This window comes from Myodes glareolus, chromosome 27 (genome assembly GCF_982192425.1).
Source record: "Myodes glareolus chromosome 27, mMyoGla1.1, whole genome shotgun sequence".
In the NCBI taxonomy this organism is placed as follows: domain Eukaryota; kingdom Metazoa; phylum Chordata; class Mammalia; order Rodentia; family Cricetidae; genus Myodes; species Myodes glareolus.
This window is the reverse complement of record NC_142052.1, coordinates 23,649,338-23,675,020: the sequence shown is the minus strand read 5'-3', so window position 1 is coordinate 23,675,020 and position 25,683 is coordinate 23,649,338. Positions and strand designations below refer to the sequence as shown.

The window sequence follows — 25,683 nt, the reverse complement described above, 5'->3', positions numbered from 1 at the left end:
AACAAGATGGGCCACCAAGCCCCTGGAGCATGCTGGACGACTAGCCTACCGGTGGAGGCTCAGGGCCAATGAAAGACCTTGTCACAGGAGAGCAAAGCCGTACTTTGTCCTCTGGCTTTCGCACACAAACACCTGTGCGTACACACACCTGAGCACACCCTCTGCCTCATCCCAGAACCTGCCTTCTCGCTTGGGTCAGGTTGCTTGCTGTATTGTGGTTGATACACACCTTTGTTAATAGGGTTGTTACCTATGGACAATATACGGCCGTTTCTTAGCAGATACTTTTTTACTGAACAGATTGCTTCTCCATACTGGCTGCCTTGGTTTCCCGGGCTGCCTACGGTGTGATTGACAGCCTTGGTTTCCCGGGCAATGGCGTAATGACAGCTCATAAACGGCAGGGGGCAGTATAATTCCGCCGAAGACTCGGCATCTTGGTGCCAAGGTGGAATTCTTAATTTCACGAAGAAAAGAGAACTCTCTAAACACCTTACTAGAAGCTCCCTGAGGTGCCCTTCGGCATTGGTGCACAGCTGCAGTCTTTGCAACGTTGTTGACTTGGCTCAACGCAGCTGCCGGATCTTTCCTGGCCTCTTGCCTAGGAAGTGTCTGTCCTTGGAGCCCCAGCTCCGTTGTTGTTCGTTGTTAGGGGTGCTGACTGGGACCGTATACAGAATCAGCTCCGGCTGCCCCTGCGACCCGGCAGCAGCAGCATTTCAGGTCATTCCGGTCCCCGCCAGCATTTTGTTTCCAGTTCACAGCAGCCGCCAGGTGTCTGTCCTCCCTTAACCCGCCCGCAAGGATGAAAGATCAAAGGTGTGCCTACATCTGCCTCCTGTCCCTGCGCTTTCAAATGTTACACATTCAAAGGGGACAAATACGGCATTGTGCACCCCAGGGGAGTGGTGCAGCACCAACCAGAGACGGCAGAATGACTGTTTAGAAAATGAGGCGTGCATTCTCTATGCACTCGCTTGTTCAGCAACTTGGACATGGTGAGGTGTGCTCTTGTTTAAAGATCAGGGTTTACATGGGTAGAAGGTAATCCTCCTGTCTCCGTCTAGAGCCATGCTAAATCCACTTCATGAAATCAGGTCATGGGAAGTGTGGCTCAATGGTAGAGAGCCTGCCTGTGTGAACGGGGTGCCCGGGAAACCTAAGTAAATCGGCTTCACCGAGTTAAAGCATACAAAAGCCTGCTGTGCAGGTGCCTACGGAACACAGAGGCAGCCAGATCTCTCTGAGCCCTGAGTTCCGAACCAGTCAGGACTATGCAGTGAAACCCTGCCTTTAAAAAAGGCAAAGAAAAGGAAGAAAGGAATTATGGGAGGGAGGGATGGAAGAAGGATGGGAAGACAGAGGGACCTACAAGGCACGTTGACTAGTTAGAATTTCGGGTTGTGGAGATTTGTAATGCTTCGGATCTGGAGCTCAATTATCTTGGGCTATCGTTAGCATCTTAATAGCCATCATTGCACACCAGAGTTTGACATAACACCCTGTGACTATTCAGGTCAATCCTTTTAAAATGTTCTAACGAACCACTAGCTTTCTCCAACCCAGAGGCTAAGAATGTCATCAAATAGTGGGCTATGTCCAATAACAGAATCATATCTTGGAAGTCATTTCTAACGTCCTCACCAATCTATTTGTAAAGTATCTTGATTTATGACTTTCTTTGTTCTGTAACTATAGAAACTTAATCTAACTCTTAATCCCTTTGAGGTGAGAGCAGTGTTTTTGTGTCAAAGTTCTGGGCACGCACGCACGCGCGCGCGCGCGCACACACACATACTCTAGGGTGTAAAGGAAGGGATAGCACTTACAAAGGGAGTGAGGAAGGTACTTTTCAATTATAAAATGGAAGTTATAAGGACACTGATAAAACTTGTACGTATTCCTCTAATGGAAGTGATGGTGATTAAGCCACGCAGAAAGACTGGAGGAGAGCCACTTTCCAATGGCGCCACTGATCTCCGTGTCTATAGGACCCACAAGTTAGGCGCATTCCCAGAATGGGGTGATTCAAAGTCTGGGAGCAGTTGCTGTGGAAAGTGGCGGCTTTGCCTGGCCCTGAAACAACAGCTTCCTTCTACTGTGGATGTAGGGTGGAAAACAGCAAGGAATAGTTTCTAAGTTCAGCCTAGCGTGCTTCAAACAGTCTGAATGCCACTAACTTCCCAAGGCTCTCAAGTAAAGCCCCAGCCCCCACTTTCCCATAGAGCACAAACCACCCCCACCACCACCCCCACCCCCTCTTGCATCCCAAACCACACATGGCCAAACGCTCTTTTTCCTGGACTTATAGAGTCTTCAGAGTGCTCAGCTGCCCTCAGAGACCACAGCCCAGCGATGATTAAGTCCCACGGTCTTGCCCAGTTCCTATGGCTGGGTATCCAGGTTTGCACAGCACATGAGCAAGAAGAATAGTGGTGCCTTATTAAGGCCGCAACGAGGACCGCGTCCTTATCAGCAGCATCAAATATTTCATGCATCTGCTTAACAAATATTTATCCAGCACTTGCTGTGTCCAGCCACTGTGCCGAGGCCAGGAATTCCACCGTGATCAAAGGGAGTCTCGCTCTCTGTTCTCACAGTCTAGAGGTGAGGACCGGCATAAATCAGATCATCAAAGATGATGGCTCGGAAGGGAAAGAGCTCGGTGCTGGTGGGAGAATCATGACAAGGGAGCAAGTGCGGGAGCGGGGAGGGAGGAAACCGCTGCAGAAAACCCTCACGTGCTAAACACGCAGTGACGGTGATGGAGGGAGAGGAAGCTCCAGCTAGCACTGGGGAAAGGAAAGGGTGCATGGGCAGAGTGTGGGAAAGGACAGGTGTCAGTCCAGAGATGAGCCCGACAGTTGCTTGTCCTGTTGCTGTGAACGGTACGGTCTCGCAATGCGTAGTCGCTCAGAAACAGCCTTTTTTTTTTATTATTTATTTATCATCAGCTTCTACATTGTAGAGTGGATCTGAAATGTCCCCCAGAGCCTCACGGGTGAAGGCTTAGCCATCAGCCCGTGACTCTACTAGAAGGCAGGGGACCTTTAGGACATTATTAAGGGCATGCTCCTCAAGTGACCCTGGGACGCCATTCCCTTTTGTTCTCTCGGTCTCTCGCACCTCCCTCCTTCCCTCCTCCTTCTTCTTCACCTGCTCGAAGGTGAGCAATCCTCCTCTACTGTGTCCCCACCGTGCTATAGCATGCTGCCACAGATCCAAAGCAATGTAGCAAAGCGGCTAGGAACTAAAACAAAGAGCCAGAAGAAATTCTTCCGTCTTTTACGTTGGTCTTCTGAGGTATTTTGTCACCGAGATGGAAACCTGACCTAGTGTAGTGTTGCCTGTGGGGTTTAGGCCAAGTTTAGCAGTGAACTTCTGTCCTATGTACATCTGGAAGCTGGGGGCTAAGGCGCTTCAGAGCTGACTGACTGATTAGGGAGACTGGGAAGTCCCAAGGTCAGTCAGAGGCAGATCTGTGCTATAGTCTAGTCCAGAAAACCTGGTAACCAGGAGGACAACTAATGTGAATTCCAGTCCAAGTGGAGACCAGTGTTGCAGCAGAGGGAAGAGGAGTTCCCCCAGAATCCACCTCCCAGTTCTAGTCAGGCCTTCTGCAGACTGGATGAGACTCAGCTACGTCAGGGTGGGCAGCCTGCTTCATCCAGTCACTGGCTCATGCAGAAAAGCCCTCACATATACACCCAAAATAGCGCTTGACCCAGCATGTGACTCTCCACAAGGCCCAGTCAGCTTGAGACGAAGGCTAGCCAGCACAGGGGCCCTTGATGCCCTCACTCATGTGCCTGGCTCCTTGGTTTGGATGGCTGGAACATAGGCTCGATACTGACTGACCTCCAGCCTTGTGATTTCCAGACCTCTGACAGGTCAGGACTCACAAAGAGTGTGTTCGTGACAGGAAGTCCTAAGGTCCGAGCCCAAATGCTCCAAGTCACATCTACTCTATTCTATTGGTCAAATCACAGAGCCCACATACATTGAGAGGAATGACCAAGATGCCGTTTCCCTATGGGAAGGCAGCCACGGTTCATCCCCGCACATGAAGTATTCACATCCTCTGTAAAGCGGTGGACACCTTCAAGGATGTCGTAACTTCTGCCCCAAGCTCAAGTTTGGGATCTTTGCTATCCAAATAAGGTTGAGGTGCCAGTGACAGTCCCCTGAGGCTGCTGCCTAGTATAATTTAGATACATAAATTTGTGAACCAAAGTATATGAGCTGTGTATATTGAACAGATATTGATGATGTGGGAAGAGAAGAATCCACTGAGTTCTGTTAGTCAGCCTCTCATTGCTGCACAAACCCCCTGGAAGGCAGACTCGGTTTGGCTCGAGGTTACAAAGGGCTCAGTCCGTGGTCAACTGGCTTTATTACTATGGGTTTGTGTTCAGGCAGAGCATCATGACAAGCTCGCCTCATTGCAGCTGGGAAAACAACCAGACAGAGGAAGAAGCTGGAGACAAGATATGCCCCTTGTCTTAGTTAGGGTTTCTATGGCTGAGAAGAGACACCATGACCACAGCAACTCTTATAGAGGAAAACATTTCATTGGGGTTGGCTCACAGTTCTGAGGGCCATTATCAGCATGGCAACGTGCAGGCAGACGTGGTGCTGGAGAAGGAGCTGAGAGTGCTACATCCTGGTCAGCAGGCAGCAGGAAGAGAGCAACACTGGGCCTGGCTTGAGCATCTGAGACCTCAAAGGCCACCCCCAGTGACATACCACCTCCAACAAAGCCATACCTCCTAATAGGGCCACTCCCTATGAACCTGGGGGGGAGGGGCATTTTCATCCAAACCACCACACTTTTCAAAGTTACATCCCAGAAATATGCTTCCTGCAACCAGGCTCCTCTTTCCACAGCATCTACCACCACCCAAGAGTCCTTTCAATTATGAATCCCCCAGTGACTTAATCCGTTTATTGATTAGTCTAGTGTCCCTGTGATCCAATCACTCCTGAAATCCCACTGAACATTGCACTGGGGACCGAGCCTTCAACACATGTGCCTTTGGAGAGCTTTCCTATCCGATTACCACAAACACTTCTACTCAGTGTGGAAGCAGAGTCCCCATGGTAACCAGCAGCCGCAGCAGTTCTAAAACCCATTCTTCAACTCATGAGCCCAGTCCTGCTTTCGGGGAATGGTTCCTCGGGGCTCTTGGGTCCAGTTACCGGACTCTTGACATATACTCTGAATTATCCCTTTTCATAGGAAATAGAGCCTGGAGCTGAATAGTCTTCTCAGGCCATCTCATTGCTGTGCACACTGAACTGCCCCTGTTCACCTTGCCCATCTGGTGATGTGGCTCCTGATTCGATTCTCTTGCAATCTTCCTGGCCTTCCACTGGGCCTTCATAGACATCTGTCTGCTAAACAAGACATGTCTACAGGTCTCTTCAAGATGGAGCTGGGAGCTGGGGAGCAGCTTTTTTTGGGGGGGGGAACCCTACAGTGTTTTTCTCGGTTTTAGGAACTCCAAATGATACATGCTTAAATACTTCTGATTTCATTAAAAAAAATAATAATCATAATGGCCATCTCTTGAAATGCAGGACCATTGGTTTGTTTTTTTATATTTTTACTTTGCTCTGTGTTTTGGCTTTGCAAGTCTCACCTCTTTGTCTTCCCTCTAAGTGTTTCTTAAAATACAGCTCTTCGTTTGTTTTTTAAGCTCTTCTTTCTTTGCCTGGAACTCATCCTGTGTAGCTCTGTTTTAACAGGGATGGAGAGGCATTTTAAGTCCTGAACTTGGAAGTGTTATGGGCTGAGGGTAGCTCAGAGGGAGAGCCCTTCTCTAGCATATCTGAAGCCCTGGGCTGATCCCCACAATAACAAGTGCATTTGTTAGGTCTGTTTTCCCCTTTTCTAGAGGGATAATGTGACGGAAATCCTTCCCACCACATAAAAGGATCATTGTCTCTCCTGTTAAAGTGATGGTTTCCTCCTCGTTCTCCTACCCCTCATCAACATGGTCCCACAGCCTCTGCTCTCGGGCTCATGTGAAGACTTGCCTCCAGTCCCATGCATCAGAACCTCCAGGAGGCCTCGCCAGCCATCTGAGCATGCTCAGTTCTTCTAACCCCTAAGAGACAGGAAGAAGGTACAGCCGGCTTCATGAAGCTGGACACAGGCTGGGCAAAGGGCCCTTCCTCTGTCTTCTGATAGTCAGAGGACTCGGAGCTTCAGGGGCCGGGAGAGTCTCCTGTCCTTGAGATGAGTATGGAAGAACATCGAGCTGTCTTTTGTTGTGCTAGCAGTGACGTCCTGAAAGGCTCTGCAGCCTGCATTAAGGCCTTTATCTTAGAAATAATAAACCACTGCTGATAGAGTCTAAAGGGGTGAGGGCCTTCTGAGGGGCCCTGCCAGCTGCAGTACAGCAACTAATTAGAATCAGGATATTAAAAAGTGGACAGTCCTCAGCCAGGCATGGCGACACACACCTGTGACCCGGCCCTGGGGAGACCCCGGCCACTCTTTTGAGCCCTTCTTTTTTCTCTTTCTTATCATAAAAACTCTGCTCCAGTCGGGAGCAGGGTGGTGGTGTCATAGAAAACAGATTCTTGAGACACTTGGATGTAGAACTAATTTGTCAATATTTCTTTTTTAAAAAATATTTACTTATTGTTATTATTTATTATGTATACAGTATTCTGCCTGCATGTGTGCCTGTACACCAGAAGAGGGCACCAGATCTCATTACAGATAGCTGTGAGCCACCATGTGATTGCTGGGAATTGAACTCAGGACCTCAGGAAGAGCAGCCCGTGCTCTTAACCTCTGAGCCATCTCCCCCATTGATATTTCTTATCATCTAATTAGGGCATGTTCTTTCTACAAGCAGCCATCCAGATTTCTTTGAGATCTTGTTACTGTTACAACAGGCAAAAGTATCTTATATCTGTACTAAGACTTATATATATCCTTTCCTTTCCTCAGTCTCCCCCAACAACTCTTTCCCCATTCAAAAAACCAGTGTTTGAGTAGAAATGGACAGACAGTAATCAGAGTAATGAACTCTGAGTGTCCTATTCAAAGTATTCACAATTAAATAATATACTAGAAATACACTTGCTGGATCTGCAAAGCTTCGGAACGTGGAACCTAGCAATGATCATTCAGTTGATTTATTCCGTGAGCATTTAGTAGGCAGGCGCAGTGGTACATGCCTGCAATCCCAGCATTCAGGAAACAGGCATGAGGATCACAAGGTCAAGGGCATCCTCAGCACACGTTAAGTTCATGGCCCGACTGGGCTACATGAGTTTCTACCTCAAAAAAAAATAAAATAAAATATTTTAAAGGTATTTATTAGGTGCTCATTTTATGTGAGGAATTCCACTGGTCAAGAGCTTCCAGAAACAAACAAGAGAGACAGATCTCACTGTACTGTGCCCCGCTGAGGAAGGCAGGCGTGAACCAGGGACCCCACGAGAGCATTTCAGATAGAGAAGTCAACTCAAATCCTAGGACTGAAGGTGGTTTGTGGGCTTCTCTGAATGCAGTCACCAGGAGGACTCTGACGAAGAGGCCGTGGAGCAGAGTCTGAATGAAGAGAAAGACGTCCGGGAGGGTTCCACAGCTCAATGGGGCAACAGCTAGGCCAGCTCAGGGCAGAAGGGAGAGAGCAGTGACGAACATGGAGAGAACTGGGAGTAGCTGTAGGGAGAGGTGGGGGTGTCCCTGGGAGTAGCTGTAGGGAGAGGTGGGGTGTCCCTGGGAGTAGCTGTAGGGAGAGGTAGGGGTGTCCCTGGGAGTAGCTGTAGGGAGAGGTGGGGGTGTCCCTGGGAGTAGTTGTAGGGATAGGTGGGGGTGTCCCTGGTAGTAGCTGTAGGAAGAGGTAGGGGTGTCCCTGGGAGTAATTGTAGGGAGAGGTGGGGTGTCCCTGGGAGTAGCTGTAGGGAGAGGTAGGGGTGTCCCTGGGAGTAGCTGTAGGGGGGAGGTAGGGGTGTCCCTGGGAGTAGCTGTAGGGAGAGGTGGGTGTGTCCCTGGGAGTAGCTGTAGGGGGAGGTAGGGGTGTCTCTGGGAGTAGCTGTAGTAGGAAGTAGGGAGGTTTCTGCACTGGAAACTGGCTCACCAGCAGTGAGATGCCATTGCAGGGCCCTAGTCATTCACATTTAGCATGATTTCACCTGATCCTATCTTCTATGAACCCTTTTAGAACAGTTAAGATCAATCATTTCAGACGGGTGTCAGGATTGTAGATCAATGGTAGAGCAAACTCGGTATGTGTATACTGAAGCTCCTGGGTTTAATCTTTAGCACCAAAGAAAGTAGGGGAAATCAATGTGTGTAATAACAGAGACAGTCCTTGCAGTGGAATCTACAGTCTTAACTGTCCTTGAAACTGAGGCTGGAGGATTATATTCAAGGACTACGTGAGCTACCAAATGGGTTCAAGGCCAGCCTGGTCATTCTATAAAACTCTATCTCAATGCCCAAAGTAAAAAACAAACAAACAAAAAACCAGCTAAGGTCCTAGTGTTCTGCTTGATTGTTGCCTCACATGCTTCACCCCCTCCCTAGGACTGCAGCGAGCAAACACAGTCAAAGAATTGCATGCATGATGTCTAGTTCACCCCCTAGGACTGCAGTGAGCAAACATAGCTGTGGACAGAGATTTCTGTCCTGCCCAATCCCACAGCCATTTAGCCCCAGAGAAACACACAGAGACTCACATTAATTATAAACTAGTTGGCCTGGTAGCTCAGACTTTTCTTATTAACTAATTCTTACATCTTAAATTAGCCCATTATTCTTCTCTATGTTAGCCATGTGGCTTGGTACCTTATATCAGTGAGGCATTCTTATCTTGCTTCCTCTATGACAACTGCAGACTGGCCTTTCCTCTTCCCAGAATTCTCCTGTTCTCATCGCCCCACCTCTACTTCCTGCCTGGCTACTGGCCAATCTGCATTTTATTAAACTACAAGTGACAGGGTACAGACCATTGTCCCACAGCACATAGCAAAAGAATCCCATACATGTCTAGTTCAACCCCTAGGACTGCAGGCGAGCAAGCACAGCTAAAGAAAGGCACACGGGGGAGAGCAAACTGCTTTTGGAAGTGGTCGGCTGAGGAAAAGGAAGCACACCTGACTGCCCATTGGCTCCCAACCTCAGAACAAGGATGGGGTGGGCTCCACACAGATTTCGACCCTATTAGGAATTTGCCTTGCTCAGATAACCAGTTCAGGAGAAAACCGTGGGCTTTCTCTTCTCTTCATCTTTTTTATGTTTGTTTTTAATTTTCTAAACCTCCTGCACCCTGTGAAGAAGTGAACCTAGTGGGGAGTGGTGGGCCCCATTCTATGTATCTGCATACATGTACGTGCTGTGACTAACCCTGAATTCCAGGCAACGTCAATGTTGGCTGCTTACAGCTCATGTCTAGCTTGTGTCTGCAAGTCAGCAACACTGTGTGTACCTGAAAACATCAACATCTGTCACTTCTTAAATATTCCGAGACTTCCAAATATGCACATTTGAAGATAAAAGATGCTTTCTCTGTCATTCTGTAATCATATATGGTAATAGCCATATATTGCGCTTTAGTTAAGTTAGACTTTCCCTATAATTTCTTCAAAATAGAAATATCTACCCTAATATAGAGAAAAATCTAATTTGTTGTTTAAAAAAAATAAGAAACACCCCTTTGAAGCTAATAACTCATTAATGCCTCTGTGAAAATAATGTTCATAATGAAAGTTCTAAAGTCATACTATTGTTTGTTTTTTAACTTTTTTTTAACTTTTTAATGTTTTTTTTCTCTCACTCAGTAAGTGCAGTTTTGGGCTCCCCTTCAAGGCCACTTACAGCCCTAGAATTTATGTAGGTGTTACATACAAAAAGGAATATGACTGAGGGACAGGCAAATGGCTCAGTGGGCAAAGGTGCTTGCAGTATACTCTGGGCAACCTGAGTTTGATCCCAGGAACCCACCTAAGGTAGGAGAGAAGTGAATTCAGAGTTGTCCTCTGACCTGCACATGCACTCTGACACACATGCTCACACCCTCACACATCATGTATGCACACAAGAATAATAATCTAAAAATTTGTAATGGATATAAATGACTGGGAGAAAAGCTCATTTTTAACCTATGTAAGATTCCTACTGCTCAGATATGGTAGACCATCAATATGTCTCGTGCTCAGGCCTGACTTTCCCTCTTGGTTTAATTGTCTGACCACAAAAGGAGCAAACGCACTTAGTTTTTGCTCTTACTGGACGCCCATGACTTCCAGTAGAATGGGTGTAAAGGTATTTCTTGCATCTGACAGTTTTGAGAGCCTTTGAGACTCTCAGAATTGTAGTTGTTTACAACTGGCTGTCTTGGTTCAATTAAAACCATGCCCATAAATATAAGCAAGCTTTCTTCTCTGAACCGGAGTAGTAGGAACAGCAGTTTTGATGGTGGTGTCCAAAGTCTGGCTCCTTGCAGCCTGCAGAGCCCAGCGTTCCCAGTCTCTTACATTTCCAGGAAGCTTGTGAGCTTGTTGTTACAATTTAAATTATATAAATGCATAATTCAGTAAATTTACATTAAAAACAAAAGTGAGGACTAGATAGTTCAGAGGCAGACAATACACTGGGTTTAATGCTGCCAGGGATTGAACCCAGGGTCTCCTGACGGGACCACTGACCTGCACCCCCACCCCCACCCCTACCCCCGGCTTCACTGTGTGTTTTAGTCAATGCTCAGCCCTATTGGACAATGGTGACAGAATGCTAAAATCCTGGAACTCCTAACAAGAGCTCGTTAACCCCCTGTTCCTGGAGCTATTTACTGCCGTGTGCTGTGTGTGTTGTGCCTGCTGCACACCTCTTCCCAGCCCCACAATGGGCTCCTCACAATGGGAGTGTTCACAGTTACTAAAACTGAACAGGATTTTAACCTAATGAAAACAGTTTATATGCGGACCGGGTTAAGGTCATAAAAAGATGTAAAGACAATAAATTGTTTGGAGAAAGGTCAGACTGGCGTATGACCTGTTGGGGAGGGACACTAGATGTGCCTTGCACTGCTGCGCTAATAAAAGACCTCATTTCTTAACAAGGTCGGTGGCTACATGGGAGTTGCCTTAGGATCACTGTGCCTTTGCTACCGTTTGTAGATCAGTTGCCACACGGTACTCACATCAGCAGCATCTGCTGCTGTGTGCAAGCTGCCTGACACCAGCTGAGTGTGGTGGTATTGAAAAGATTTTTGTTTCCATTCAAATTAGAAATCTTTCCAGTTTAAAAGACAAGGTGTATCCTCAACCAGATGATGCTGTAGACACTTTGGCACCCTCTAAGAGACCACAGCTATTGCACAAAAAAATAGAAACCAGGCTGCTGAGATGGCCTGGGGATAAAAGGGATTCCGGTACAAGCCAGAGGACCTGACTTCCGATTCCTAGAATCCACAGAAAGTGTACAAGTAGATACGATGTGTTGTGATCCCAAAGCTCCTGGCAGGAAGGGAAGTAAGGAAACAGAAACATCCCAACCGAAAGCACAGACCAGCAGGCCTGTCAAACACCACCTGTAAGCTTACAGAGCTTATGTTCTAAGTCAGATTGCCGAACCAGGTCTACTTTACTCTATTTCAGTATTTTCACCTTTGAATTTAGGGGGAAACAAGAAGCAGTCCAGTCATGGGTATTATCTATTTTCTCCACGATCAGCTCGACATACCCAGGTAACCATTTCATTGTTTCACGTGCAAAGGCAAAAGTCAAGCCTGAAGACTGAGAAAACAGCTTCTTGCCCAACCAGTTCAGGGAAGGACGCTAAGAGATACGCCTTGCTTTGCAACCACCTATTATATATTTCAACATGAACCCTGCCCCAACATGTGTAAAATGATCCCCAGACCCATGAAAAAATGAGGAAGTAATGATAGCGTCTGTATTTCATTTTTGAAATTGTTTAATTAACAATTTCTCAACAGCAACAACAAATGTCCAAAGCTGAAATGTACGCATGTTATGTGGAAACGGGAAAAGGCGACCCAGGTCCACTCTATAACTACCATCTTTTGTCTTTGTTCAAGGTGTCATAAAACTGAGTTCTGCCGTTGAAGGTACGTTTTGGGGCTTTTTGGGGGGTTTTTTGTTGTTGATTTTTTTTTTCAGCCACAAAAATCAATAGTTTTGCTTCAAGGCTGCACAGCGTGGCCCGTAGCTAGCAAGCTTCTGTGGCCGTGGTGTTTGACGCCATGTTCCGGTTGCCAGCTGTTGCCGTTGCGTCTCGTGTTTCTCCTTGTTCTAGTCATGTTGTACCACAAGTCTCTTGGCCTCCCTGTGGGCCTTACCGGTCCTGTGCGGACGGCATCGCGAGAGCGCATGTGTGTCTGTATTTCCTCCTTGTGTGGTCGCCTCAGATCCAGAGCTTCTGAAGAGGCACCGCTTCAGAGTCTGAGTGGATGTGAAGGCCTGTCGGGAGTCTGCGGCCCAAACACTTTCAGCAAGGGCTTTTTCTGGCACAGCCGTGGTCCTTTGTGCCCACATGGTGGACCGGTTTCCCTGGAAAGCCTGTGGGCATGAAGAAATCATTGTGGCTTCAGTGCTAGTAAGTGCACTTGCCAATCTAATAGCAAGTTCTTGGGCACCTGGTCTACCTCACGATGCTGTGGGGGAAAGCCCAGCATGGTAGTGCATGCCTATAATCCCAGCACGTGGGAATGGAGAGAAGGATCCATAGACAATTTGAAAACAGCCTACCCTACGTGAAACGTTTGTCTCAAAAAGTACATAAACAAAACAGATGATGCTGCTGGGGCCAACTTTACATTGTCTAATTAAGCAGTGATTTCCTCTGTTATACAAGGCTCTGGGCCCCTTCCCTGGCACCAGAACCATTAGGAGATAAAACAAAGAAAATACAAAATCAAAGATAACAGCAGCACATTTTCCTGAGGAATGGCCCAGGACTCTACAAATAGCTCATGACTTTCCTGCAACCCAAACTCTCAGAAGACTGAGATAGGAGAATCATGAGTTTGAGGCTAGCCTGGGCTACATTGCTGTTCAGCCTGGGCTGTGATAGCAAGGCCCTATAAAACAACAGTAACAAAATGTCTCTCATTATCTGAAGTGATGGTGACTAGTTTTGGGGGGTTTTTGTTCATTCGTTCGTTTGTTTGTTTGTTTAATGATGTTCTTACCCTCTTAGGGTCTTTATAGATCAAACATGCAGAATGTGACATTTTCTTTTTGTGAGTCTCATGTTTGTTTGGGGTTTGTTCCTGTGCACTGGGAGTGTGCCAGTCATGCCCTGGGGCTGTCTTTATCCTTTCAGGGAGGTAGCTTAAAGAGAGGGCCGGGTTTCAGGTGAGTTTTGCAGCTTGCAGGGAGATGAATGGGGAATGCATGGAGGTGGGAAAAGGCTCTAAGGGAAGAGGCTGGACTTGAGCCAAGGCATTCATGGGACTAGAGTCTGAAAGCTAGGAGATGAGAGAGGAGCTCAGAAACTCATTCATGAGACCTAGAAATCCAGGGTAGAAGGCTCCGTCCCCTTTGTGGGTTTAGTGCCACCACAGACCCCAAAACCAAATCCCAAAGGCAGCATTTTGACACTGACAGCATAAAGAATGCTATTATGCTAAAGAAAACACACGGAGGACTGGGCTGTAGCTCAGTGGCAGGGTGCATACTTAGCGTCTCACACACACACACACACACACACACACACACACACACACACCGCACCAAGAACACAAAAGAACAGGAGAAGGGTTCAGGTAATGTGCTCCAGAGTAGGGAGAGATGAGCAAGGCTAATCAGCCCAAAGCGCAACAGAGTGCACATTTCAGGCCTCTGCAAGGCCCCATCAAAGAAGAATTTTATAGAAAGCCTCTCCAGTCTCCTCTATGCCTATTGAAGAAGTACAAGGCTTGGAGCTGGGAGATAGCTCAGGGGATGAAGACCTGGGCCTCAACCGCCAGCACCCACTTATAAAAAGCTGGGCATAGCTGCGTGTACAGATCAGAGTGTTCCGTGCCAGCCACCCTAGGCAGAACTGAGAGCTCCCTTTTCAATCAGAGACCCTACCTCAAGGCAACAAGGCCGAGAACAGTAGAGGAAGACAGACAGGACCTGCTCTGGCCCCTTACACACACACACACACACACACACACACACACACAGTGTGCCTACCTAAACACTCCCATACGTAGAGACACACGATAAATAATAATAATAATACAGAAAATAACGGCAATTTGAACCTGTAGATTCAGTTAACTGTCACATAATAACAGATAAGAAATAGCCACCATAAGCCATTGTAACATTTCAGAAAATCTGAAGCCTGATCTTTACATGGTCTGTTTGACTTAAACACAATATTCCACTCACAACAAAGGATATAGAATTTTTTTAAAATAAAGTCAAACCCAAGAATTTTAAAACCTTATTCTACCAGAAGTTACTTTTGGATGGCACCCCGCCCCCATTTCTCAGCTCCCCAGACACAGTTGTATTCTCCAGAAAAAGGTGAAGCTGTGAGGGAAAGGGAGGCAGCCAGCGGGATGGCTGTCCAGAGCATGGCTGGCAGCCGGTGCCCACCTCCTGGAGGCCCTGGGGTCACAGGAAGTTCTCAGAGGTGTGAGCCACTAGGGAGCGGGCTTCTACTGTGCATACACATCTTGTTGGCTGACAGCTGAGAAAGCTTGCAGGCTGGGAAGCATGCTGTGCTCTAGCTGTGTCCAAACCCGTGTGTTCAGATGCAGTCTGGGGCTGTGTCTGTTGGGGCGGGGACTGTGCGCAATGCATGCGTTCTCCGTGCATCTAGAGCGTGAGGCTCCTGTGAGCATGCTCCGTGGAATGTGTGTCAGATTACAGTCTCTTGTGGGGCGGTGAAACGTCGATTGTTGAGTTAATTTTCGCCCTTACTCTTTTCCGGCTGGGTAATGTATCCAAGGCAGCTGCTTAGCTCTTCCCCATGCCGGGAATATGAATGTATGCAGAGGAGACCTCTGTCAAAAGAATGAAACTTCTTTCCTTTGCTTTAAAAATGGCACTTCTTAATTGTCCTATTACTCTGAAACTAGAGTTAAAATTCTAGGTAGGTTCTCATTTTCTTCGTTTTTTAAGGGAAAACTTTTGGGAGGAGGAGCCGGGGATGTAACTAACTGGTAGATGACTTGCTTAAAATACTTGAGGCCCTGGGTTCAATTCTCATCACCAAAAGGTAAAAAGAGACACGACTTGGAGAGTCACCGGAGAGAGATCTACAGAGGTTCTACTTGCGTTCTGCTACCAAGAATTTCATCATATGGTTTGGTGCATTCCGTTTTCTAAAACACTGTCTCCTTCAATATTCTGTAGCTTCATGGAAGCACAAAGGGGAAATTTGTCATATTAATGGCCAGCTTCAAAGTGAAATGTTCTTTGAAAGATTTAAATATGGACTTAAACAGAAGCACACATTAATACTTTATTTTTCAATGAAAAAAAAATGTCCGAATGGGGAGAAAAAGAATCTTTTTTTAATTACAGTAATTTATCATTGACATTAATTAAGTCTTGCCTTTAATTTTAGATTGATAGTTCTGAACTCAGGGCTGGGGAGTTCGTACAATGGAGCACTTGCTTAGCATGTACAAAGCCCTGGGCATGTACAAGGCTCAATCTCAACACAGGGAGAAGAGGGAGACTGAGAAATGGAAGGCTTAGCACATAAAGGCACTTCCTGCCAAGCCTGATGCTGAGTTCAAATGTTGGAACCCCTGGGGGAAGGAGAAAACCAGCACCAACAAGCTCCTCTGACTCCACGAGGATGCTGTGTGTTTTAATTTTTAAAATTAAAAGAAAAGAAAATGGTTAGTTCCAAACTAAAGAAAATTGGGCTAAGAGGGAAAAGTCCAGAAACAACACTTGAAGGATAAAGTTAAAGTTGAGCTGTAGAAGAAGAAAAAGGCGTCCATGCCAAGAATCCCAGATCAGAATCTCACACACCCTCTTGCAGGGGACTCTCCCTCCTGACATGGGAGCAGACAGGTGCATGTCCACAAACAGAAAGAGAAGACCAGCCTTATCGTGGAACTGCAGACTAGTCAGGACTGAAACAGCGGGAGTCAGGACAGCCCTGACAGCCTACAGGCAGCTTCGGTTCCCAGGCTCCCAGGTTCCCAGGCAGGCAACTCCAGCCCCAGCCTACAGGTCTTTCCGGGCCACTGTGGCACTAGTGCGCTAACTTATATTTAAATCAAATTACGGTATTCTGGAGATGGCAGCCTGGAGGGACAAGGCGAGGCAGCCATGTTGTCAGACTGGTGCAGGCTCCTTCTGATGACTAGGTATGCTCTGTGAGAAGATCCCTCAAGGGTGATTTGTCGATCCCTTTACAGGTGATAATTCCAAACACCCAAATGACAGGAAATCCTTTCGAAAGCCCAGATAAAGAGAAGTCTGCTTAGGGAAAGTTTATGGCTTTAAAACTATGACTAAATTAACTGCTCAAGAAAATCAAATGACGAGACAGCCCGGGCTCTCCCTCCTCTTTGATCGTAACCCCCATGGGGTGCTGGAGTTGGCTGCTCATCTGCGCAGTCAGAGCAAGACTGTGAGAGTTTCCACCCACGCCTCCATGAAGGAACCACATAGATGCACTAACCAGACCCTTCCCTGAGCACAGGAGTATTCTCGAATATTCTCCTTTCCTTATTCTCACTTCTTCTTATTCAGATATCTAAAATTAAATATCTTACTGCTGTTGGGTATGCTGTGGTAATCCCAGCACTCAGAAGGCAGAGGCAGGAGGATTTCTGTGAGTTTGAGTCAAGCCTGGTCTATATAACAAGACCCTGTCTCAAGAAACAACAACAAATTATTACTAATAATAGTAATTTTAAAAACAATAAATATCTTTTTTGTTTCCAATGATGACTGATATGTACAATTCCCACCAGAGCAAGTGACTTTGGGCTGTCATATCCACGGTGACGTTTTCTGAAGATTTATGAATTCTGGACCACCAAATGGAAAGACATCTCGAGAATACTAAAAATAAGGCCAGAGAAATGAGTCAGTGGGTAAAAGGCACTGCCTCCAAACCTGATGACCAGAGTTCAATCTCCGGGACATATCCAGCCGGAGAGAACTCTCTCTTCAAATTCATCCTGTGACCTCCACATCCAGGTAGTGGCACATGTGCCCTGGCACACACATACACACACAGACTCACCCACATATACACTCTCTCTCTCTCTCTCTCTCTCTCTCTCTCTCTCTCACACACACACACATACATACACATACACACACACAGACTCACACACATATACACTCTCTCTCACACACACATACATACACACACACATACACACACAGACTCACACACATATACACACTCTCTCTCACACACACACATACATACACACACACAGACTCACACACATATACACACTCTCTCTCTCTCTCACACACACACACACACACATACACACACACACAATATTTGTTTTAAAGAATAGCAATGCCGGGCAGTAGTGGCACACACCTATCCCAGCACTAGGGAGGCAGAGGCAGGAGAATTTCTGTGAGTTCGAGGCCAGCCTGGTCTACAGAGCGAGTTCCAGGACAGTTAGAGCTGTTACACTGAGAAACCCTGTCTAGAAAAACCAATAAAAGGTAAAAAGAGCCTGGCATGGTAGTAATTGCCTTCAACCCCTCCACATAGGAGGCAGTGGCAAGCAAACCTCTGAGTTTGAGGCCAGCCTGGTCTGTAGAGTGGAGTTCCAGAACAGCCAAAACTACACAGAGAGACCCTGTCTTAAATAAATAGACAGACGGATGGATGGATGGATGGATCGATGGATGGATCAATGGATCGATGGATGGATGGACGGAAGAATAGTAAAAATAGATTTAGAGAGGCAGAGCCTAGTGTGTATAAGCCCCTGTCTGTAAGCTCAGCACCATAAAATAAATAAATACGCAATGTTTTAAAGCTAAGATAATTAAAGCCAAGGGATGTAGCTCAGTTGGTAAGTGCTTGCCTTGCTCGCACGAAGTTCTGGGTTCCATCCATCATACTGTGTAAACCAGGCGTGGTGGTGCACTCCTGAAACGCCAGCACTGGCAAGTGGATGCAGGAGAACTATCCTCAGCCACGTAACGAATTTGAGGCTGGCCTGGCCTGTCTCAAAACAAACAAAACTTAAAGCTAGGCCTACCCTTCACTTCCATTTTCTTTCTTTCCTTTTTTTGGGCTTATTTTATTTTGTATGTATGAGTGTTTGACTGGCGTATAATATGTGCACCACACGTGTGCCTGATGCCAGTGGAGGACCACAGAGGGTGTTGAATCCTCTGAAACTGGAGTTACAGAGGGTTCTGGGCCACCATGTAGATGTTGGGAATCAAACCTGGGCCCTCTGCAAGAGCAACAAGTGCTCTAAGCAATTGAGCCATCTCTCCAGCGCCCCTCTCCCATTTTCTAACCAGACAACTCTCTTAGCCTCCTGTCTGTTGTGAAGAGCTCCCTTTACAGAGTGCACTGCTCCCTGTCATGCAAAGCCCTCAGCTAAGAGGCCTACAATCTTAGCTATTGGGGAGGCTGAGGTGAGACTACTGCAGGTTCAAGGCCAGTCTAGACTCTATTGCAAAATAAAAGCATATTTTTTAAAAATGGGGGGTGGTTGCTGGAGAGATGGCTCAGAGGTTAAGAGCATTGCCTGCTCTTCTAAAGGTCCTGAGTTCAGTTCCCAGCAACCACATGGTGGCTCACAACCATCTGTAATGAGGTCTGGTGCCCTCTTCTGGCTTGCAGACATGCACACAGACAGAATATTGTATACATAATAAATAAATAAATAAATAAATAAATAAATAAATAAATAAATAAATAAGAACAGTTATTTTTAAAAAAAAAAAGGATGGAGGGTGTAACTCCATGGTTGAGTCTGCCCAGCACCTGAGAGGCCTTGGGCTCAGTTCCCAGTATGGAAAACAATCGATCAGTACATTATGATCAAATGGTGATATCGTTCCCTCCATAGATGAGCTTTGCTACTGCCACTGTGTCCGCTTTTGAAGGGACGCCAGCGTGGCACAGGGGTAGACGCCAGGGTAGAACTGTCTCCCAGGACGGCGCTCTTCTGCTCCACCCTTCTACCAGAGCGACGGCTTGAGGGCTGGAGACCGAACACTGTAGAAACTAAAAATAATATGCAAGAAGAATGTTCCTGCAAAGCAGCTCCAACCTCCTGGCAAGGCAGCCTGCAAGCCGGAACACCTCGCCAAATGCAAATAGGTTTCCTTTGCAGTTGTATTTTTTGCAGAAACATGTCATTATCCTCTTGATAAAACTTTCCTACAAGATAGTAATCGCAGAGGCAGAGAGTGTAGCTCAGGGGTAGAATGCTTACCTAATAGTCTGGGTTTAATCCCCAGAGCTAAAACAAATAAACAATAAAAAGAAAGAAAGAAAGAAAGTAAGAAAGAAGGAAGGAAGGAAGGAAGGAAGGAAGGAAGGAAGGAAGGAAGGAAGGAAGGAAGGATGGTGGATGATACAGACAGACAGACAGACAGACAGACAGGCAGGCAGGCAGGCAGGCAGGCAGGCAGGCAGGCAGGCAGGCAGGCAGGCAGGCAGGCAGACAGATAGATAGATGTTCAATCCATAGTTCATTGCATCCACAATGTGGAGCATACAGACACAGACAGACCACTGCAGCTTCCTGAATCTGGGATTATTATCTGAACTATCAATGATGGAGCCATGTGATGCAGAAACTGGAGAAAGATGGATCCAGGTTAAGACCAGTAGTCAGTCTTGCTTTGCCCACACCAGGTACAGGCAACTCGGCAGGACCATGAACAACAACATTTTATAGCTGTTTTTATTTTTGGTGTCTCTTTTCCTGGATCGCAGCCATATGGAGGCCTTCAGCAATAGAGAACTCCCCACTAACTGGATGTGTTTGCTAACCGCTATTCACTTTAACACACTGACCCCTAAAGCAGGCCCTCTTTTCCTCAGGACAGTTGTCAAGACGAAGTGAAAGATCCAGGAAAGCCCTAGCACACAGCTGGCTATGGTGGCGTGCCTCTGTGACCCCAGAATTAGGTGGTGGACACAGGAGGACCCGCAGTTCAAGGTCATCCTTGGCTACATACTGAGTCTAAGAGAAGCTGGATACCTGGGACACTTGAAAGAGATGAGGGGGTGGGAGAAAGGGAAGGGAGTGAGAAAGAAGGACAGAGCATGCTGTCTGCCATGGTCTAGGGTACAGCCGCTACCCGAGGAGCTTTCTTTTCTTTTCTTTTTTCCTTTAGACTCTGTTTCACTATGTAGCCTGGCCAGCCTGAGACTCACAGAGATCCACCTGACTGCCCCTTCGGTCCTGGGCTCCTGCACCACTAGGCTTAGCCCACAGGGAGCTCTTTTTTTTTTCTCCTTCCTTCCTATTTCTCTCTTCCTTCCTTCCTTCCTCTTTCTTTTTTCTTTCTTTCTTCCTTCCTTTCTTCCTCTTTCTTCCTTCCTTCCCCTTCCTTCCTTCCTTCCTTCCTTCCTTCCTTCCTTCCTTCCTTTTTTTCCTCCTGTATTCTCTGCTGATCTCACACTCTACTTCCCAAAGATCTAGTGCACAGAGGACTGGCTGTGCCATAGCAGACCAGTGACTGCCTCATTCTGAACAAAGCCTGGACAGAGGCAGCCCGAACTCCCCTTCTCTCTGCCTTGAGAACTCAGAACGAAACAACTCTTTACATGGGACAGAGCTTCTGATGTCCTTGTCTGGAGATATGACATCGCCGTACAGAGGGGAACAGTCACCCCAGGGGCTGTGAGGTTCAGATAGGAACAGACTGCCGTCCCCGCGCCCCCTCCCCACCCTGCTGCCTCTCTACTGCTCTTCCATTTCTACCATAGGAAATTTTCAGGCTGGTGCAGCGGAGTCCTCAGTATCAGTGATACTTTGCGACAGAGTAGTCTGTCTTCCAGAGTGTTCCTCAACTTGCCACATCCTGTCACCTTTCCTCAAAACTGTGGCTGGCTGGATGTGTTGGCTCACACCTGTAAGCCCAGCACTTCTGAGGCTAACCCAGGGAGACTGTTCGGAGTTCAGAGTCAGTCTGGGCTACATAAGGAGTTGTCTTTGAGAACCTGGACTACAGAGGAAGGGATAAGGGGGGGAGAGAGGGTCAGACAGAGGGGGGAGCCAAGAGCCCCCATCTCTATGAAGAAAGAGCATTGTGATTTGCCTTTTAGTTACTTGTCTTGATGCTGTGACAAAGTAGCTGACCAAAAGACAGGCTTGGTGGCGCACACCTTTAATCCCAGCACTGGGAGGCAGAGGTAGAGGATCTCGGTGAATTCATCTCTGTGAATTCCAGGACAGTCGAGGCTACATAAAGAGACTCTGTCTCAAAACAAAAACAAACAAACAAGAAGAGAAAGAAGAAAAGAAAGGAAGGAACACTGACACAAGCTTAAACTTATTCTGAGTTCTAGAATTTTAGAAGTTTTAGAAGTTCTAGAATTTTAGAAGTTCTAGAAATTTTAGAGAAGTCGTGACAGGCAGTAAGAGCTGAGAAAGCCAGACAAGGATGAATGCCCAGGTCACTTCCTCCTTTTTGTTCAGTCTGGGCCCCAGCCCACGAATGGGAATTGCCACATTTAATGACATTCCATGTCAGCTGACCTCATCGAGACCACCCGTCTCAAGCATGCCCACAGGCCCGTCTCTGCAGTGATTCCAGATCCTGTCAGGTTGACCATCAGCATCACAGCATGATAGTCACTCGGTGGAGCTTCTCTCCTGGGGCAAAAATATGGCTTAGTTGCTCACGCTTAGACATAACCCATGATCAGTGCTATGGAAAAGCAGATAAATGTTTCAAACTATGAAAACATAAATGAATAACAGAGGCCACTGACATGGCTCAGTGGGTAATAGAGCCCATTCCCAGCCCCATATCCTGAGTTCAACCCCTGGGATCTACATGACAGAGGGGAAGAACTGACTTCTGCATGTTATCTTCTGACCTCCGTGTGTGCACTGTGCACCACGGCATGCCTGCACACACACACACACACACACACACACACACACGCATTAAAATGTTAAAACAAAATTTAAAAAAAAAAGTGTGGACTTTGACAAATAAGAACTGAAGTCTGTGTGGCTGAAGTTATCCTGACAGCAGAATTTCATAAATCTGTGAATTTATCCTTCTAAGCTCATGAAATCTGTGCTGAATCTGCAGCCTTGAGCAATAGCAGCACACGAGCATCACCCAGAGAGTCCACACATCCCCAGCTTGGCAGCTGGCCTCTTGCCATCTTCCCCAGGGCAGGACATGCAAGTACGGATCATAGAGGCTGTGGAGTCTTCCTCTTCGGCCCACTGGCTCACTTTTCCTTTTGTATTTAAGGGCATAGGTTTTAATATCTGCATACCCGCTTTCGCCAGCTTAGCTGTCTGCTGGATGTTTTCTCCCTTAACAACCAGCTCTGACTTGTTGCCTGGGAGCACAGTTCTCTAGGACCGTGGTCTGATTATCACGGTTTGCAGCCAGCTCTGCAATGACATCAAGGACACTCCTACTCCCACCTACCCAAATTTAGAAAACTTTTCACATTTTCAATCTATAATTACAGTGTGACCTTCCTGTTAACTTTGGAATATGCCACAACTTAGACACTGGCTCAAGTCACTGAATACTGTGGTCTGAGTATGACTAGGTATTTCTAGGTGTGACCTTAGGAATCACGTCTTAAACTATCCATTGCACCCATTACGGTTAAGTGGAGTGGAGAAGCCATTTATTGCTGGGCACTCCACCGAGATGTCTACAGATCTGAATGCTGCCACCACTGTGTGCTCAGCTGTCTTGTTGAATTCATACTGCCTTAGGTTGAGAGACATCGGTTGGGCATCATTTGACTTCACGGGGTAAAGAACCAAAGCACGTTCACAGTTGCGTGGGTGACGAGCAAAATCAGCTGCCTGTGGGATGTGAAAGGTTCTAGACTTGCGGACTCTTCAAGGGTGCCCTAGTCAGCACCACGTTATGCTGAGCTGACGAGAGAAAGAGTCTGGGTCCATCACTGTGGGGTGCAGCGCTTTTTAAACTATAAGAGATACAGACACAGATTTTGTCTCCTCTGAAGCCTTCAATGGATTGTAGAGATGGCCTCAAAGATAAAGTTAACACCGGGTTTGGAACCACGGTAGTAGAAGAAAGTTCTAAGCCTACACTGTGACCCAAAGGGAGAGACTCTGAATGGCTTTAATTTTTTTATGTTTTGTTTTTATCCCTGTAACAAAATACCTAAGAGAAACACGTGAAAGGGAGAGACTTATTTTGAGCACACAGTTGCAGAGTGTTTGGTTCATGGCTGGATGTCTCTGTTGCTTTAGGCATGGTGGAGGGAACAGTGGAGAAAAGCTACCCACTTTCTGGAAGCATAGTCTAACCACAGGAGGGGACAGGGTAAGACCCGTTCTTACAGGTGTATCCCATGACACACTTCCTCTGACCCCACCCCACCTCTTCTTTCCACCCCCACTAGTGCTATTGTAACCCCAAATCAATGATGGATCTATACATTAATTAAATCAAATCCCCATAATCTACTCACCTCCCACTGACTGACCCTACCATCTACAGACAAGGCCTTCAACATACAAGCCCCTCAGGGAAACACTCCATGTTCAAACTATAACACTTGCAGAACCAGGTCTTCCCCATCTGTAAAATGGGAGCAAAACCACTTCCTTTTTCAGGTGTTTAAGGGACTTAAATAAAATGAGACAAGGTTGAAAACCTAGTTTAACATATAGGTGCTTGCTCTGTCAATCAATCTATGTCTGGACACTGCAGATGCAGGACAAATGTTCTACCATTGAGTCATACCCCTGGCCCATCGTGTGTGTGTGTGTGTGTGTGTGTGTGTGTGTGTGTGTGTGTGTACATGTATGATTGAGTTCAAGGCCAGCCTGGACCATATGACCAAACTTTGTCTCAAAAACATAAGCAAATGAAGATGCTGCAAATCCTGAAACACTCTCCTAAGAAGACAGATTCAAAGGACTGAGAAGACACAGAGACAGTGTGGAAAGAGGATCCTACAGGAGAGACAAGAAGCATGGCAAAGAAATGGTGGTCAGACATGGTGGCGGCGCACGCCTTTAACCCCAGCTCAGGAGGCAAAAGGCAGACGGATTTCTGTGTGCTTCAGGCCACCCAGGGCTATACAGTGAGGCCCTGTCTCAAAAAGTGACAGAAAAAAGTAAAGGGGTTTGGGATGAGGATGTGACTCAGTGACTGGGCACCTGCCTAGCATGGGTGAGGCCCTAGGTTGATTCATGCATCACACACACACACATACTCAGACATAGGCACATATAAACATACTCAAACACAGACACACTCAAACATACACACAGACATACAGACACACTCAAAGAGATACACAGACACATTCACACATAAACACACTGTATCTACAGACACATACAAACACACTCAGAGAGAGACACAGATACACTCACACACATACACACACTGAACCTCGAAACATACACACACATACAGACACGCTCACACACAGAGACACACATTTATACAGACAGACACACAGAAACACACACATACAGATACTCAGACACACAGATACACAGACACACTCATGTACACACACTCACACACACTAGACCTACAGACACACTCACAAAAACACACAGATACAGACACACATACTGGACCTATAGACATATATATACACACACAGGCACACTCACAAAAACATTCAGACACAGACACACATACTGGACCTACAGACATACACACAGACACACACACTGGACCTACAGAGAGAAGGACATGCAAATGTCAGATCAGGAAACAGGAAGTCCAGTGGTGCCCACTTATCTTTTCTCTAAGCTTTCACTTACCCAGTCAACCACAGTATAGGAATATCACATGGAAAATTCCAGAAATTTTCAAGTCATGAACTTTAGGTTGAGCATTGCTCTGAACCACATACCTACCAGACACAAAGCATCCTGTGTCCAGCATGTCCACCGGTTAGTAGAGTTGTCATAGTAACCACCGGATTTCTCACTTCGCTCTGCTGGTTGTCAGACTGACTGCATGGCACAATACTGCTGGCCAAGTGTTCCCTATTTCACTTAGCAGTGACTCCAAAGCACAAGAGTAGTAATGGAAGGGAGGCAGCAGGACTTAAAACACAGAAGGACAGATTGTTCATGGTTCTGTGGAGCAATGCTGCAGGGCACATAGAAAAAATGGTAGAGGGTTCTGTATTAAGTGGAGGCTTCAGGAACCTGCCATAATCTTAGAATGTATCCCTCGTGGCTAAGGAGATACACTGAATAGACAGATAAATAGATGTCTCAAAAAAATAAAATGAAACAAAAAATAAATAAAAATTGTAAAAGCCAAAGCAGCAATAATAATTGTTATTTCAAAAAGAATGTAGCATTAGAGAGAAATAGCAGATAAAAAATATAATGAATTTTAATATATGGTGAGGATTGGAGTTTATATTTTTTTACACCTCCAAGTTGGTCTATCTTAACAACTGTGTGACACAGTCCCTATGTGTTATAGAGGCAAATATTGTAATATATAATATAGTGATCTATCTTCACAACTGACACAGTCCCTTATGTGTTACAGAGGCAAACATTGTAG

The 25,683-nt window shown here is 46.5% G+C and overlaps 2 protein-coding genes across 22 annotated transcripts in view; one reads left to right on the top strand and one right to left on the bottom strand.

Annotated features, from left to right (window-relative positions):
• Dlgap1 (DLG associated protein 1) overlaps positions 1 to 25,683 on the top strand; it is an 809,700-nt gene that overhangs the window by 696,258 nt on the left and 87,759 nt on the right. For 12 of the 21 annotated variants that reach the window (XM_087902307.1, XM_087902303.1, XM_087902301.1 and 9 more), the window contains one exon: positions 12,066 to 12,095. The exons of the other annotated variants lie outside the window; for them this stretch is intronic. In XM_087902307.1, coding sequence (XP_087758433.1) covers positions 12,066 to 12,095 — 30 coding nt within the window. The remainder of the gene's footprint in view (positions 1 to 12,065; positions 12,096 to 25,683) is intronic. 21 annotated transcript variants of the gene reach the window in all.
• Positions 11,924 to 25,683, bottom strand: part of LOC146889361 (uncharacterized) — a 37,021-nt gene continuing 23,261 nt past the window's right edge. Inside the window, exon 3 of the transcript XR_015736829.1 lies at positions 11,924 to 12,546. The gene's annotated coding sequence lies outside the window, so the exon portion shown is untranslated. The remainder of the gene's footprint in view (positions 12,547 to 25,683) is intronic.